At 48.8% G+C, this 12500-nt stretch overlaps 1 protein-coding gene and 1 long non-coding RNA gene across 2 annotated transcripts in view; one reads left to right on the top strand and one right to left on the bottom strand.

Moving 5' to 3' along the window:
- Positions 1 to 1051: 1051 nt before the first annotated feature.
- Zc3h4 (zinc finger CCCH-type containing 4) overlaps positions 1052 to 12500 on the top strand; it is a gene marked incomplete in the record, with an annotated part of 40070 nt that continues 28621 nt past the window's right edge. The window contains 2 exon segments of the mRNA XM_013509569.1: positions 1052 to 1687; positions 2814 to 2979. Coding sequence (XP_013365023.1) covers positions 1582 to 1687; positions 2814 to 2979 — 272 coding nt within the window.
- LOC102004211 overlaps positions 5425 to 12500 on the bottom strand; it is an 8924-nt gene continuing 1848 nt past the window's right edge. Inside the window, exon 2 of the long non-coding RNA XR_265063.1 lies at positions 5425 to 5801. This is a non-coding gene — a long non-coding RNA (uncharacterized LOC102004211). The remainder of the gene's footprint in view (positions 5802 to 12500) is intronic.

The following is a 12500-nucleotide window of genomic DNA, read 5'->3' as shown; positions in this document are numbered from 1 at the left end:
GGCGCACACCTGTAATCCCAGCACTCAGGAGGCTGAGGTAGAAGGATCATTGGGAGCTCAAGGCCAGCCTGAACTGCATAGTGAGACCCTGTCTCAAGAGAAAAATAATAATAATATGATGTGCCAGTTATAGTCAAGTAAAGGAGCAAAGACCTCAATGTATAATATACTTCTGATTATTTACTACCTCTCAGACCCTTAGACACAGGTTCTCTTCTAGAACAAGGCACACATTAGTCCTGGCCGCCATAACTTATATCCCAGCGATATAAAGAAAAGAAATGGTCTTTGAAGAGCCTCCTGCCTTGGGCTGGGATGTAGTCTTTTTTTGGTTTTTGATTTTTTTTCCGGTACCAGGAATCGAACTCACAACCTTGCACTTGCCAGGCAGGCACTGTGCCGCTGAGCTAAATCCCCAGTCCCTGGGATCTAGTTTACATTAAGAAACATCTTCCATAAATTTCTTTCCTTTTTTTTTTTTTTTTCTGTCTTTTTGAGACAGGGTCTCGCTATGCAGTTGAGCCTGGGCTTGAGCTCACTTTGTAGCTCAGGCTGGCCTTGAACATGCAACAATCCTCCTGCGTCAGCCTCCCGAGTGTTGGGATTACAGGAGAGAGCCACCATGCCAGGCTATTTTTCCTGAGGTTGTTACATAATGAAGGCCCCTGAGGGAACACTGGCCATTTGAAAAGGGCAGGAAAACATTTTGTAACTCTAAAGTAACTTCTAAGAAAAGGTCAATAAGTAACAATTATTTTAGTTCCTTGGCCCTCAGAAGTTACTTCTGTGTACAAAAAGATAAACTCGGGCACAGCGCTTTGTGCTCGAACTCGGGAACAGCGCTTTGTGGCATTGCCTACCTTGTCACTGCAGTACCTTTCTCTTTTTGCGGGGGTGGGGGGCGGGGAGCAGGTCTTGCTATTTAGTTCAGGATGGTTTTGAACTCACTATGTAGCTAGGCTGACCTCAAACTCAAGGTGATCCTCCTGCCTCAGCCTCTCGAGTGCTGAGATTACAAGCACGCCACCATGCCTGGTTTACTACAAATTCTACGTGTATTTCTGCTGGCAGCCTGTGCGTTTTGACTGAATTGGTTCAAGGGCACAAAAGGACCAAGGAGATCTGCCAGTGCCTGTTCCTTGCGGTGTCAGCACCTGACTTCCCGGTGACAACAGGAGGCAAATGGGACTAAACAAGTTTTGCAGGAGGCAGCAGAATGACAGGTTTGATTAAAAATCTCGTCGTGATCCTCTGACCTGGAGCTACTTCATCCTTCAGTCTTTTTTACCCCCCTGTACTGAACACTGAAACCAGAGCCTTTGCAATGAGCTGTATCTCTAGCTCCTTCTTATTTTGATTTGGTGACAGGGTCTCGCTAAATTGCTCACGCTAGGCCGGATCTTACAATCCTCCCCTGTCAACCTCCTAAGTAGTGTGCGCCACCGCGCCTAGCTCTGGGAAGGGGAATAACAGCAGCTGTCCGTAGGGCAGCGCGACCCTGATAAAACTACTAGTTTTGGAACAAGTCAAGCTTCCGGGTGGAAGGTTCCATAGTGCAAGCCCCGCCCGTCTCTGCCCTCCATGACGTCACCGACCGAGGTATCTAGTGACGCCATCTCCGCCAATCCCTACTCCAGCCCCTGTTCTCCGGAAACCTACGACTCCTGGGACCGACCTCCGCCTTTCGGTTAATTTTTCTTCCTTCCCATTCTTCTACCTAAAATCTTCCACTTTTTCCGCCTTCCTTCAAGCTGGCAGTTTCCAGTTCTTCTCGCTTGCTATCTGGCGAGTTCCTCAAAGTCATCTGCTCTCAGTCAGTCGCCTTTCAGTCCCTACCCGTTCGACTTATTCTCAGTCACATTACCCAGGCTCGGTCTCTTTCGGCTATTTCCGCCTCCTACAACTATCTATCTTCGGCTCTTTTCGGACTGATTCCGCCCTCTTCGGCCCAGTACCCATCCACTTCGGCTCTTTCCGGCGCCCTATTCTTTCTCTGGCCCTATACCTATCATCGTCTTCGGCTGTTTCCGTCTTCTTTTGGCTTCTCTTACCTCGGTGGCCCAGATCACCTTTAGCTTTTTTCCGGCTTACCCCAGCCTCCTGCTATTGCCGGTTCAGCCGCTTTCGGCTTTTTCCGCCTCTCCTCGGCCTCGCCCTTTCCTTTCGGCTGTTTCCGCCGGCCTTCCGGCAAGCAGTCTCGGCCGCGTGACGCATCCCGGGCCTCCACCTCTCAGTTCCCCCTCCCTCTACGCCCTTCCTCCCGCCTCAGTATCTAGGCTCGTCCCGGTCGTGCCGCCATTTTGTGTGAATTCCTGACTGCGGCGGGGGCCGGGCACCTAGGGCGGGCAGACAAGACAGTCGGCCGACCTCTCCAGCCCGTTTCCTCTCTTCCTAAAATCCTTTTTTTTTCTTTTTTAAAATCTTCCTTCGCTCGCTCACCTCTCCTCCCCTCCCCCCTCGCTTGCTCCATCGCGCGGTCCGCGCTAATCACACCCAACCAACCCACTAGTGTCCGTGTCGTCGGGTACCCCGCCCCGGGCCCGTGGGCAGTGTGTGTGGGGGCGCTCGCTGCGATGAGGGCCCCGCGCCCGTGAGCGAGCGATCGGCCGCAGGCGCGGGCCGCGGAGAAAGCGGGGCGGGCGGCCCGCCGGGGCCTAGGCCGCGCGGCCTACGCGGAAGTCGGCGCCGAGGTGATTCCGAAACCGAAAAAATACAGACCCAGCTCCCACCAGGAGCCCTCAGAGCCGAAGTGTGCCCCTCCCGCCACGCCCAAGCAGTCCTTTTTCGTGCATTCACGTCCCCTCCCCCCCAAGGATCCATGGAGGCCGCGCCCGGGACCCCCCCGCCGCCGCCATCAGAGTCGCCGCCGTCGCCATCGCCGCCGCCGCCATCATCGCCTTCGCCTCCTCCGTGTTCCCCCGACGCCCGCCCGAGCTCCCCGCACCTCCTCCACCACCGCCTCCCGCTCCCTGACGACAGGTCAGGCCCCCGGCCGGGCCGGGGCAGCGCCCCCGGGGGGAGGAGGAGGAGGAGGAGGAGGAAGGGCGGCCGCCATGTTGGGCCGGGCCGCGGCGGCGGAGGAGGAGGAGGAGGAGGAGGAGGAGGAAGGGCGGGGTCGGTGGGTGTCTCTTGCTCCTCGCTCTTTCTCGCTTGCTTTCTCTCCCGGCCTCATGCGTTTCCCCCCCCTCGCGGCGCTCGCCCGCTCTCCCTCGCTCTTGCTCTGTCTTTTTTGGGCGCCATGCTGAGGGGAAGGTGAGGAGGCGCCCCCCGGACCCCCCGAGCCCGCCCTGGGGAGGGGGCGCCGGGGGGCGCTGTGGAGGCCCGCGGGGTCCGCGCTGCCCCTGCGCCCGGAGCTGGCAGCCACCGGCCCGCCCGCCGCCTGGCTTCGGGGCGGGGTGGGGGAGGGGCTCCCGGACCCTTTTTGGGGGGATCGCGAGCCACAGCCCCGCTCTTAGGGGCTTGGAGTTGAGGGGGGTCTTCCAGCCCCCGGCAGTATCCTTTCTCCTGGGGGAGGCGCGCCCTGCCCTTTTTGGATAGGCACCCGAGGTTTCTTAGGAGGCAGAAAGTGGGGGCTCGCCCAGTCTTAATCTTTCTAATGGGGGACCTTTGATGGCGGCTCCTTCGCACTTTTTTGGCGGGATGTGTTTTCTAGCTACACCCTAGAAAGCCGAACCGTGAGGTGCATCTTTAGCCTTTTTGATGAAACCCTCTTTTGGGGGGAGAAGCCCTTTCCCCTTAGAGGGAGGGGTCCCTCCTTTTTCGTGGGTAGGTGACCTGAGGGAGGGTCCTCGGCCGTATATTTTAGGGGGTGTTTGGGTTTGTGTGTGTGTGTGTGTTTGGTTTTTTTAGCTTAGAAGGGAGAGGAAGTTGCCCTTAGCTTTCTCCTGGGCTTCGCCCCTCAGGGTAAAAGGGGGCGCCCTCCCTTCCCGGAAAGAAAAGGTTGGCAGCGGGTGGAAAGGGACGCCCCTTGCCCCTTTAATTCAGTTCCAAATGGGTCCCCACGCCCTTCCCTGGCGCGTGATAATGGGGCCAGCCCCGCGCCTTTCAGGATGAGTTTGGGACCCGGTTTCCTTGCTAGAGCAGATGGCGTTGGGGTGCAGGGTTCGCTCACCCTTCCTGGCGGGTTAGCGGGAGAGGCTGGAGAGAGCATCTGAGAAAGAAAGGTGGGGTTCAGCCGGCAGGAAAGCGAGGCAGGGTGGGGGTGGGGAGGGGAAGAGAACGCGCCGGACGGATGGCTGTTAGGGTGCAGCGCAGTCGGGGGTCTTAGCCAGGGCTTCCCCTTCAGACTCCACGGCCCCTTCTCCCACCTCCCCGTTTCCCTTTCTCCTTCACAGACCATACTTTGCTTTTTAAAAGAAATGCCACCCACATTCAGAGACACAAGTGCAGCAGTTTGGTGAGCGTTTACAAAATTTTTTTATTTTCCTTTGGTGGTTTTTTTTTTTTTTTTTTTCCTGTTTTGTTTTAATTAAATGTATCGTCCTGGGACTCGCAGCCCTTCGCAGCCCGACTCCAGTTCAAGGAAATAAACAGATTAGCAAAGGTCTGTTCGCTAAGCCCACGTTGGGCTTCCGGGGCCCCTCTCTGGGGGCAGGTGCATTACTCAAAGGTGCTCACACGCTTTATTCGACCTCTAAGGAGTTCTCTTATGTCAGAAGTGTGTGTCTTACAATGGGTTGGGATGGTAAGTAGCCTCTTTTATTGAGTAATTCAATTATCTCCCTCTTTGTCCCTTTTCCTGCCTGCCTTCCTCCTCGCCTTTAGACCAAAGTGATGTTTGAGAGAATGAATTTATATGTTCAAATCAGGTTTCTAACCCTGTTGAGCCCTTTTAGACTTGCACATCCTTTCAATGTTTAATTTTTAAGATTTGACGTACACAGTTTTCTCAAAAAAAAGTATTACTGTCACATGACAAAAATCTGGGTAACAGGCCCATGTTTTCAGACCCTCTTGGGGACCCTCTTTCCATATCCATTACTTTATCCAGCCACGTGTAGGAGACAAGTTTACTGAATTTGGTTTATGATACTTGCATTCAAGTTAAAGTTCTCCCCTCCTCTCCACCAAAAAGATTGTGGTTCAAGTAGATCCAGTTTCCTCATTTTATTCCAATGTCTCTTGTGGTGATGGACGTTTAAATTGAGCAAGTCATTTGTAAAGTACTGTCGAAGCACAAAATGTGTAAACGGTGTCAAGCCCCAATCTCTGCCTGTCTCCACTGCTCTTTGTTGGAAAGCACATGCCTGACCGTGAAAAGTTGATGCAAAATGTGTTACACGCCCAGTCATGTTGGAGAGAACACCTCCGGTCCCCTATCGTACACGTACAAAGGAAGAAAACAAACAAATGACTTGCAGAACCAAACACTGCTTCTGATGTGTTTTACAAGCATAAGTTTTTGAGTTAAAAGACAAAAACATGTTGGAGTTCCATTTTCATTCTGGCCCACTTTGGTCCCTGACATACTTCGTTAGAGAAATCTTTCTAACACACCAACCTAGCATTCTCCGAAAGATAGTTTCTTTTTTTTTCCATTCTTAGGAGAAACGTGTTCACTCACGTTTAGATGAAACATGAACTGCAGTTCGTTAGGCCACTTTGTTCTTAATGTGTTCACACCTTAAGGTACAGTGGTGATCTTCAGTGTATAAACTCAGTTATTGGAGGAAGAAATCCTCAGAATGAGTAGTGTCCTATGAAAAATGTCCGAAGCACGAAATGAACACACTGTCCAGGCTGAACAGGAATTGCACTTACTTGAAGTTTCCCATCCTTGATAAAAATTCCTCCTCCAGGAACTAAAAGCAGAAACTGGATGTTAACTGATGACTCTCAAGTTAATAGGATTACTGAATTGTTGAAGAGTGCTTATTTAAGTTTACTTTTTAAAATGCAATTTTAAGGAAATAGAATATGGTTTGTAAGTGACAATTTTAGCAATCAGCTGAATCTGAAAATAATTTCCCCAAACTAAGACCTCCTCAGGCATATCAACACAAAGGCTTTTTTGTTTTTTGTTTTTCTGTTGTTTTCTCAAAGGAATCTTATCCAAGTTTTAGAAGCCCCAATAATTCAGTCAGACTGCATTTGCATTTTGGTAAACCTTGTTTTTAAAATGTCACAGTACTACCTTTTTTCTCCCCTAAACTGATGTACCAGTAGTAGTTAAAAATGAAATTAATGGATGTTGCAAAAGAAAAAGAAAAGGGTGTCACTCAGAATGCCTGATTTAACAGCAAATTGTAAACATGTAAAAAAACTTTCAAATTTTTGTTACCTTGGGAGAGAGGATTTATTTCAAAGCAAATCTGGATCTCCCATTTGAAATGAAAGCAGTTGTGACCATGAAAATACGGATGTTATAGTCAAAATCCTTTTTTAATTTATTGTCTCAAGTTTGCTCATCTATAGGAAAAAAAGTAGGATTCCCAAAAGGGCTTTCTAATCCCAGTCTGTCCTGTCTTCCTGACCCTGAGTCAGGGTTTCAGTTTGCTCTGAAGGTTTAAATTTTTGATTCTAGACATACTTCGTTAGAGAAATCAAGCTAGAAGTTTAAGCAGAGCTGGCTGTTCTAGAAAACCACTGCTGTGGTTTGGTATTATCCAGGAAGGCTGATCCCATGGGAAAAGTGTTTTTCACCTGTGGAAATGAAGACCTTCTTGGCTGTTTACTGCCCGATCAGTTGAACGTTTGGCTCCTACATTTGTAAATTTCCATACAGTTAAATGGGGAACAGTTGCATTGAGCCTGGTCAGCAAATTCATCTAATAATGCCTCCCCCTCTAATAATACCTTCATCTCCGCTCCATGCTGTTAGATCTTTTACCCTTCCTAATGGAAAGAAATGGCTATCTCAAGGTTGCCTTAAGCTGTTCACTTGTATTTTATTTTTGTGGCTCTGGAGTCCTTAGAAACATCTCTTTATAAGGGCCAGATCTAGTTACAATAAATACCTCTGGTGAAAATTGCTACTGAAACTTTCTCTGGATAGCTTTAAGCCAAACCATAGTTCCAGAGAACCTATCTGTGGTGTCTGTGGACAATATCTTCTAGTGCCAGAGCAATTGATTCTGACCCTGGAGCATGGCTGGCAGCAAAGCTGCTAATATAGCAGGAGAGAGAAAGGGAGGTTCTGTGCTTCCTGGCAATTGGTGTATATTATTAGGCTGATTGAAGGACCCTAAGAACAATCTGCTCATTGCTGGAGGGAATCCTGTTGGAATAAATGGTTTGGGGCCAGTTTCATACTTAGAACCTAATATGGAGAAGCTGCCAGTTCTGTGAGAACTGGTGAGAAGAGGTAAAAATGAGATTGAGGGGAGCCAATCTTCATGGATTTGGCTTCCCAAATTGCTTGGCCAAGACTTCCTTGTAGAGCTCTTTGCTTTTGATAGTAATGCAGATGCAGTCTCAGTGACTTCGAGCTGAGGTTTTATGCACTGGCTTAGTAATGTGAGGGGGGCAGGTTTAAGATTATTGGTGTATTGCTCACTGAGGTCATTGTTACCAGTTGATGGCAAAAATGAAGATGGGGCCCCTTGGTTAGTGATAGATACAGTTGCTATGTTACAGCAGAACACAGGAAATTTGCTGGGAGCACAGTTTACTTTTACTTTTCCTGTTCATATTGCTCTGGATAAAGGTTCTTTCTGGTTTTTAAGTTTTTTTTGCTACGTTGCATCTGAGTGAATTGGTGACTCAGCTCCTCGTTTGTCAGGCAGGTGGTGACATTTTGAGCCCTGGAGGTGGCAACAGGATGTGGAGGAAGACTGTGGGTTTTGGAGCCAGAAAAGAGTGTCCAGGCCTGGCCCCTCCCCGGCAGTGTGCAGTGGGCCTTGAGCATAGCACCCACTCCTCAGGGTCCTTGTGGCCAGATGGATACAAGGGCGACATGCCCACAATTACCAGCGTTCAGTGAATCTCTCCCAACTATGTAAAGGTTCTAAATAGAATGTTTACACTCTCCTGGGTAAACAAGTAAGGATGGCATCTGTATTTTTGAAGGAAGTTGATTTATCTTTCACCCCTCAGGGTTCTGGTCAGCTTGTTTAATTGCATAGAATTACTGATTGGGCTTGAAAATAAGTAGAAGCCATCTTACAGCGTTTCCTGCTTGCCCAGTGTCCATATTCTAGCTGCTAAAATAGTCCTATTGTCTTGAGCTAATACTGCCTGTATTGTTAACTGTCTTCTTGTTTTTTTCTGTAGTGGGGGTAGAACTCAGGCCTTGGCATATGCTAGGCAAGCACTCTACCACCTCCACCCCTTTTATTTTTTGTTTTGAGATAGGGTGTCCCTAAGTGGCCCAGGCCATCCGTGAGCTTGTGACCCGCCTGTCTCAGCCTCCCAAGCACCTGGGACTGACTACACTTGTAGGACAGCATACCTGGCTGTCAAGTATCTTTTGCACTTAGAATCTGAATCAGTGCTACAGCCATGGTAGGGCTCCTGAGAACTGGGAAACCAGGGAACCAGAGCCTCACCCTACCACCAGTTAGTGATGCCCCCTCACTTAGTCCCTTGACCCTCTCCAGAGTCTCTGTGGTCATGGTCTGTCCTGGCACCGGGATCCCACACCCCTGAGTACTTCAGAGTCGGTGGAGGTTTTGTTCATTAAGCAGCCAGGCTTGTCCCACGCTTTTCCCAGTACAGGAACGCTTTTGTTTGAGTGTACAACGTGCAAAGCCCCCATCTGTGCTGAGGACTTTGTTTATAGAGTTGGGCTAAGGTTGTCATCTTTATCAGCTTCGTATTCTGTCAGACTTACCTTCTGCAGTTTCTGGCCTCCAAAAAAACTTGCTGCTACAGTTTACTGACTCCCCAGGTGCAAAGCAAATGCCTTAAAAGCTGTAAGGTTAAGAACCTGGTGTGGTGGCACGCACCTGTAATCCCAGCACTGGGGCCCTAAGGCCAGGAGGAGTTTGAGGAGTTTGAGACCAGCCTGGGCAACATAGTGAGACGTCTCAAAAAACCAAAACAAAGCAAATTGAAGGGATGCTCTGGTGGCCTGATCCCAGCAGAGTCATCAGGACACATACTGGCCCAGCAGCTGGCTGAGGCTGGTTTCCTTGTCCCAGTTAGGACTCGGGTGGTCACCTAGAATGCTTCACAGCCCTAAGGCTGAGTAGCCAGCCTGCATGCTGCTCCACTCCTTCCATGCAGTGCCCTCTGCTGATAGATGTTGAGAGCCGTGTGCGGCTGGTACATTGGATGTGACTTCTGTGTTTGTCCACTCCTAAAAGCCAAACTTAGTCTCCCCAAGGGGGACAGTGCCACTTGTGTACTATGGATGGGAAGGTCGAAGATTACCCACCAGGAGCCTGCTGAGTATGTCTCACATTAGCTCATTTAACCTCCACGGAGGCAGAGAAATCGCAACAGAGGGGGGGGAGTCATTTATCTCAGGTCACAGAACTAGTCTGCTGGAAGCCACATCTCTCCCCCCATTATACTGTCTCGGATTTGGTACGGTTTTTCAAGCTGCAGGTTGTAATCATTAGTAGGATATGAAGTCTGTTTATTGATTTGTCTCTGCAGTTGTAAAACAAAGCAACACGAGAGGATGCAGTTAAATGTGGCTTCTTCAAACTTTGGTTTGAGAGGAATGTAGAGGAGGAGGTATGGGTCAAGGTCAAAAAGCTTGAAAGTCACTGCACCCAGGATAGGAGTGGCTTTGAGCCATCCTTACTGGCCTGTTTTTGTAGTGAAAGTGGATCTGCAGACAGCCACACCCACTTGTTTTATCTGCAGTGGCACCTGTCAGGCAGCAAGGAGTCCCTAGGATCTAGACCCTTGGCTGGAAAGCTGACAGTGTTGCTCTTTAGGCCTTGCTGGCCTCCACTCTGCTGTGGTCCACCCACATCCCCCCCACCCGCTAACCACCTGTCCCCAGTCTGCAGCAACTCCTGCATCCCTGCTTTGTCCTTTTTCCATGGAATGTAGAAGCTCAAGTCTGGGCTGTTGAACCCCTAAATGGAAAGGATTTCTGTTCATTAGAACTAGAAACTGGAGACCAATTGAGGCCCAGTGTGGAAGTGGATCACAGTTAACGCATCCTGCTGTGGGGCCAACCTAAGGATCTGGATCTTGATACTAGTGTCCCTTGGCTAAATGACCAGTGCAGCTGGCTTGGATTGGTGCCCTCCTCATTTTCCTAACAGACACCAGGGTTTAGGTTTCCTTGGGATTCTAAGCAGGCCCTGCTGCTGCCAGGCACCAGAGCAGTCACAGTAACCCAAGCAGGTGCACAACGTTGCAGGCCACTTCCCTGGGAGGCCCCGTTCATCTCTGTTCATCTCCTCCTCAACCAGTGTGTCTCTTACTTTCTGGCCAATCAGGAAGCCCTTGGTAACCGCTCAGAGAATGAGTTTGTGACAGACGATAGCCCCTGGGGGACCTCATTAGAGCTTTAAGTGCTTTGGGTTGTTGAGGGGGTTCTTAGGAAATTATCTGAACGGTTCGGGTAGCTGAGACAGATACTCCATTCGTGCGCAGTGTGTCCTGAGCACTTGCCTAGACTGGATCTGACCCTGTGCTGGGCTTTGCAAACTTAGGGTGACTCTGAGCTTCTTTGTCTTCCTTTATGGGGTCCATAGGCGACTGGAAATCGACATTATCTTATACAGATAATTGCAGCTTTTAGGAGAAATTATGTTGGGAGCCACAAATTGCAAGTCCTGGGGCCAGGTCTGTTAAAAGGAAAATAGTATTTTGTCTTGGCCAAAGTGTGTTGAATGGAACCAAATTGATTCTCCTAAAAAATTATAAACAGGATGCAGTCTCTATTCATAGCTAAATACTTAGACTTTGCTCTTGGGAGAAGTAGATACTGGGCTGCCTTGGGTGAGATCCAGCACCTTTGCAACTTTCAGCCATCGGCAGCTCTGTTGGCATGAGAAGGTGGTTAGAGAACTTGATTCCTGAGAAGCCAATTCCAGAGGTTGATCTGCCAGGAGAAACTTGGGTCTGAGACCTGTGTTGCTGATTGGACAGGGCTGTGTTCAAGGCTGTGGGAGTGAAAGGAAAGCTGCTGGGGCAAAGGAAATGGCAACTCTGTCTCCATGAGGCTCCTTTATCAAGTTCAGGGTGGGTTTTTGTTCCTTTTGTGTTTTTGAGCTGGTCTCACCACGTAGCCCCATCTGGCTTGGAATTTGCAGCAATCCTCCTGCTTCAGTCTCCTGAGTATTGGGGTTACAGGTTTGTGTCTGTTTTTTTAGACTACACAAATGTTCTGCCCATGAGGTTTATGTGCCTGCAGGAGTTCCAGTTGTGGGAACACTGCACACTGGAGGTGAAGGTGTTCTGCTTCTTGTTACTGGCCTTTGCAGTTTACCTGTGCATTGCTTTCTGCCTTGGGGTCAGTCCTATTTTTTACTAGGATTCCTTAGATTGTTCAGTGCACTCCTTATTTCCTAAACCATCCGAACATCCTTGGTCATTTTTTGAATGCCATCGTTCTCTTTAGGGCTGTACTGATCTTGGATATATCTGCATTTCTGTAGTTTTTTACTCCTAAGCATTTGGTGAGCTGGGTTTGTGTACACATGACCTCATCCTGGAGGTTCCATCCTTGCTTTCTTCTCACAGTTGAAGAAACTGGGGAACCTGGGGTGTTTAAGAAACTTGAGCAGTGTCTTAGTGCATTTTGCAAGCTCTTGAAATGCAGTCATACCTAAGGACCCGATGCCATGAAACTGCATTTGATACTCGGCAGGATTTGATGTGAAGAGTTTGTCCTTATAATTGGCATTTCTTTGATATGCACGCCAGCTAGAATTTACCAGAATCAATTGCCTTGTGACTCCTGGCCCTTTCCAGCCAAAACTGCTTGGTACTCATCATGCCTTTTGGAACCAGTCAACAATGAGTACCAAGAAACCACACTACTTTTTCACGTATTCTGTTTTTGGGTTTTTTGGTACCAGGAATCAAAGTCAGGACCTTGTGCTTGATAGGCAGGCAATGTATCCCTGTCTCTGTTGTTTTATACACATATGTCTTATGTTTGTGCACTCAAGTTATAAACTTCAGGGTGAGGGTTGTTTGCCAGTTGGCCTGTTTAGTACATTACTCATTTTCAGATAGTATCTAGCTGGTCATGGTGGCTTATGCCTATTATCCTAGCATTCGGGAGGCTGAGGCAGGAGGATTGTTGCGAGTTCAAGACTAGCCTGGGTTACAAAGTGAGCTTAAGGCCAGCCTGAACTGCAAGCGAGACCCTGTCTCAAAGAAAACAAAATAAAATAAAGTAAAATAAGATAAACAAATAGTTTCTAATAGTTAAGAGCTGGAGCTTGGGGTCAGAGGGTCCTGGTGGTATAACTGGGTGATCCCAGGGTCTTCAAAGGCTGAAGCAGGAGGATCACAAATTCAAGATCAGGTTGGGTAATTTAGCAAGATCCTATCTTAGAATAAAAAAGGTCTGTGGGTGTGTAATTCAGTGGTAGAGCTCTTGCCTGGCATAAATGAGGCCCTGTGTTCAATTTTTTTTTTTTTTT

This window comes from Chinchilla lanigera, unplaced genomic scaffold (genome assembly GCF_000276665.1).
Source record: "Chinchilla lanigera isolate Chin_1 unplaced genomic scaffold, ChiLan1.0 scaffold00173, whole genome shotgun sequence".
In the NCBI taxonomy this organism is placed as follows: domain Eukaryota; kingdom Metazoa; phylum Chordata; class Mammalia; order Rodentia; family Chinchillidae; genus Chinchilla; species Chinchilla lanigera.
The sequence above is the reverse complement of the archived record's forward strand: the minus strand, read 5'-3'. Positions and strand labels throughout refer to the sequence as shown.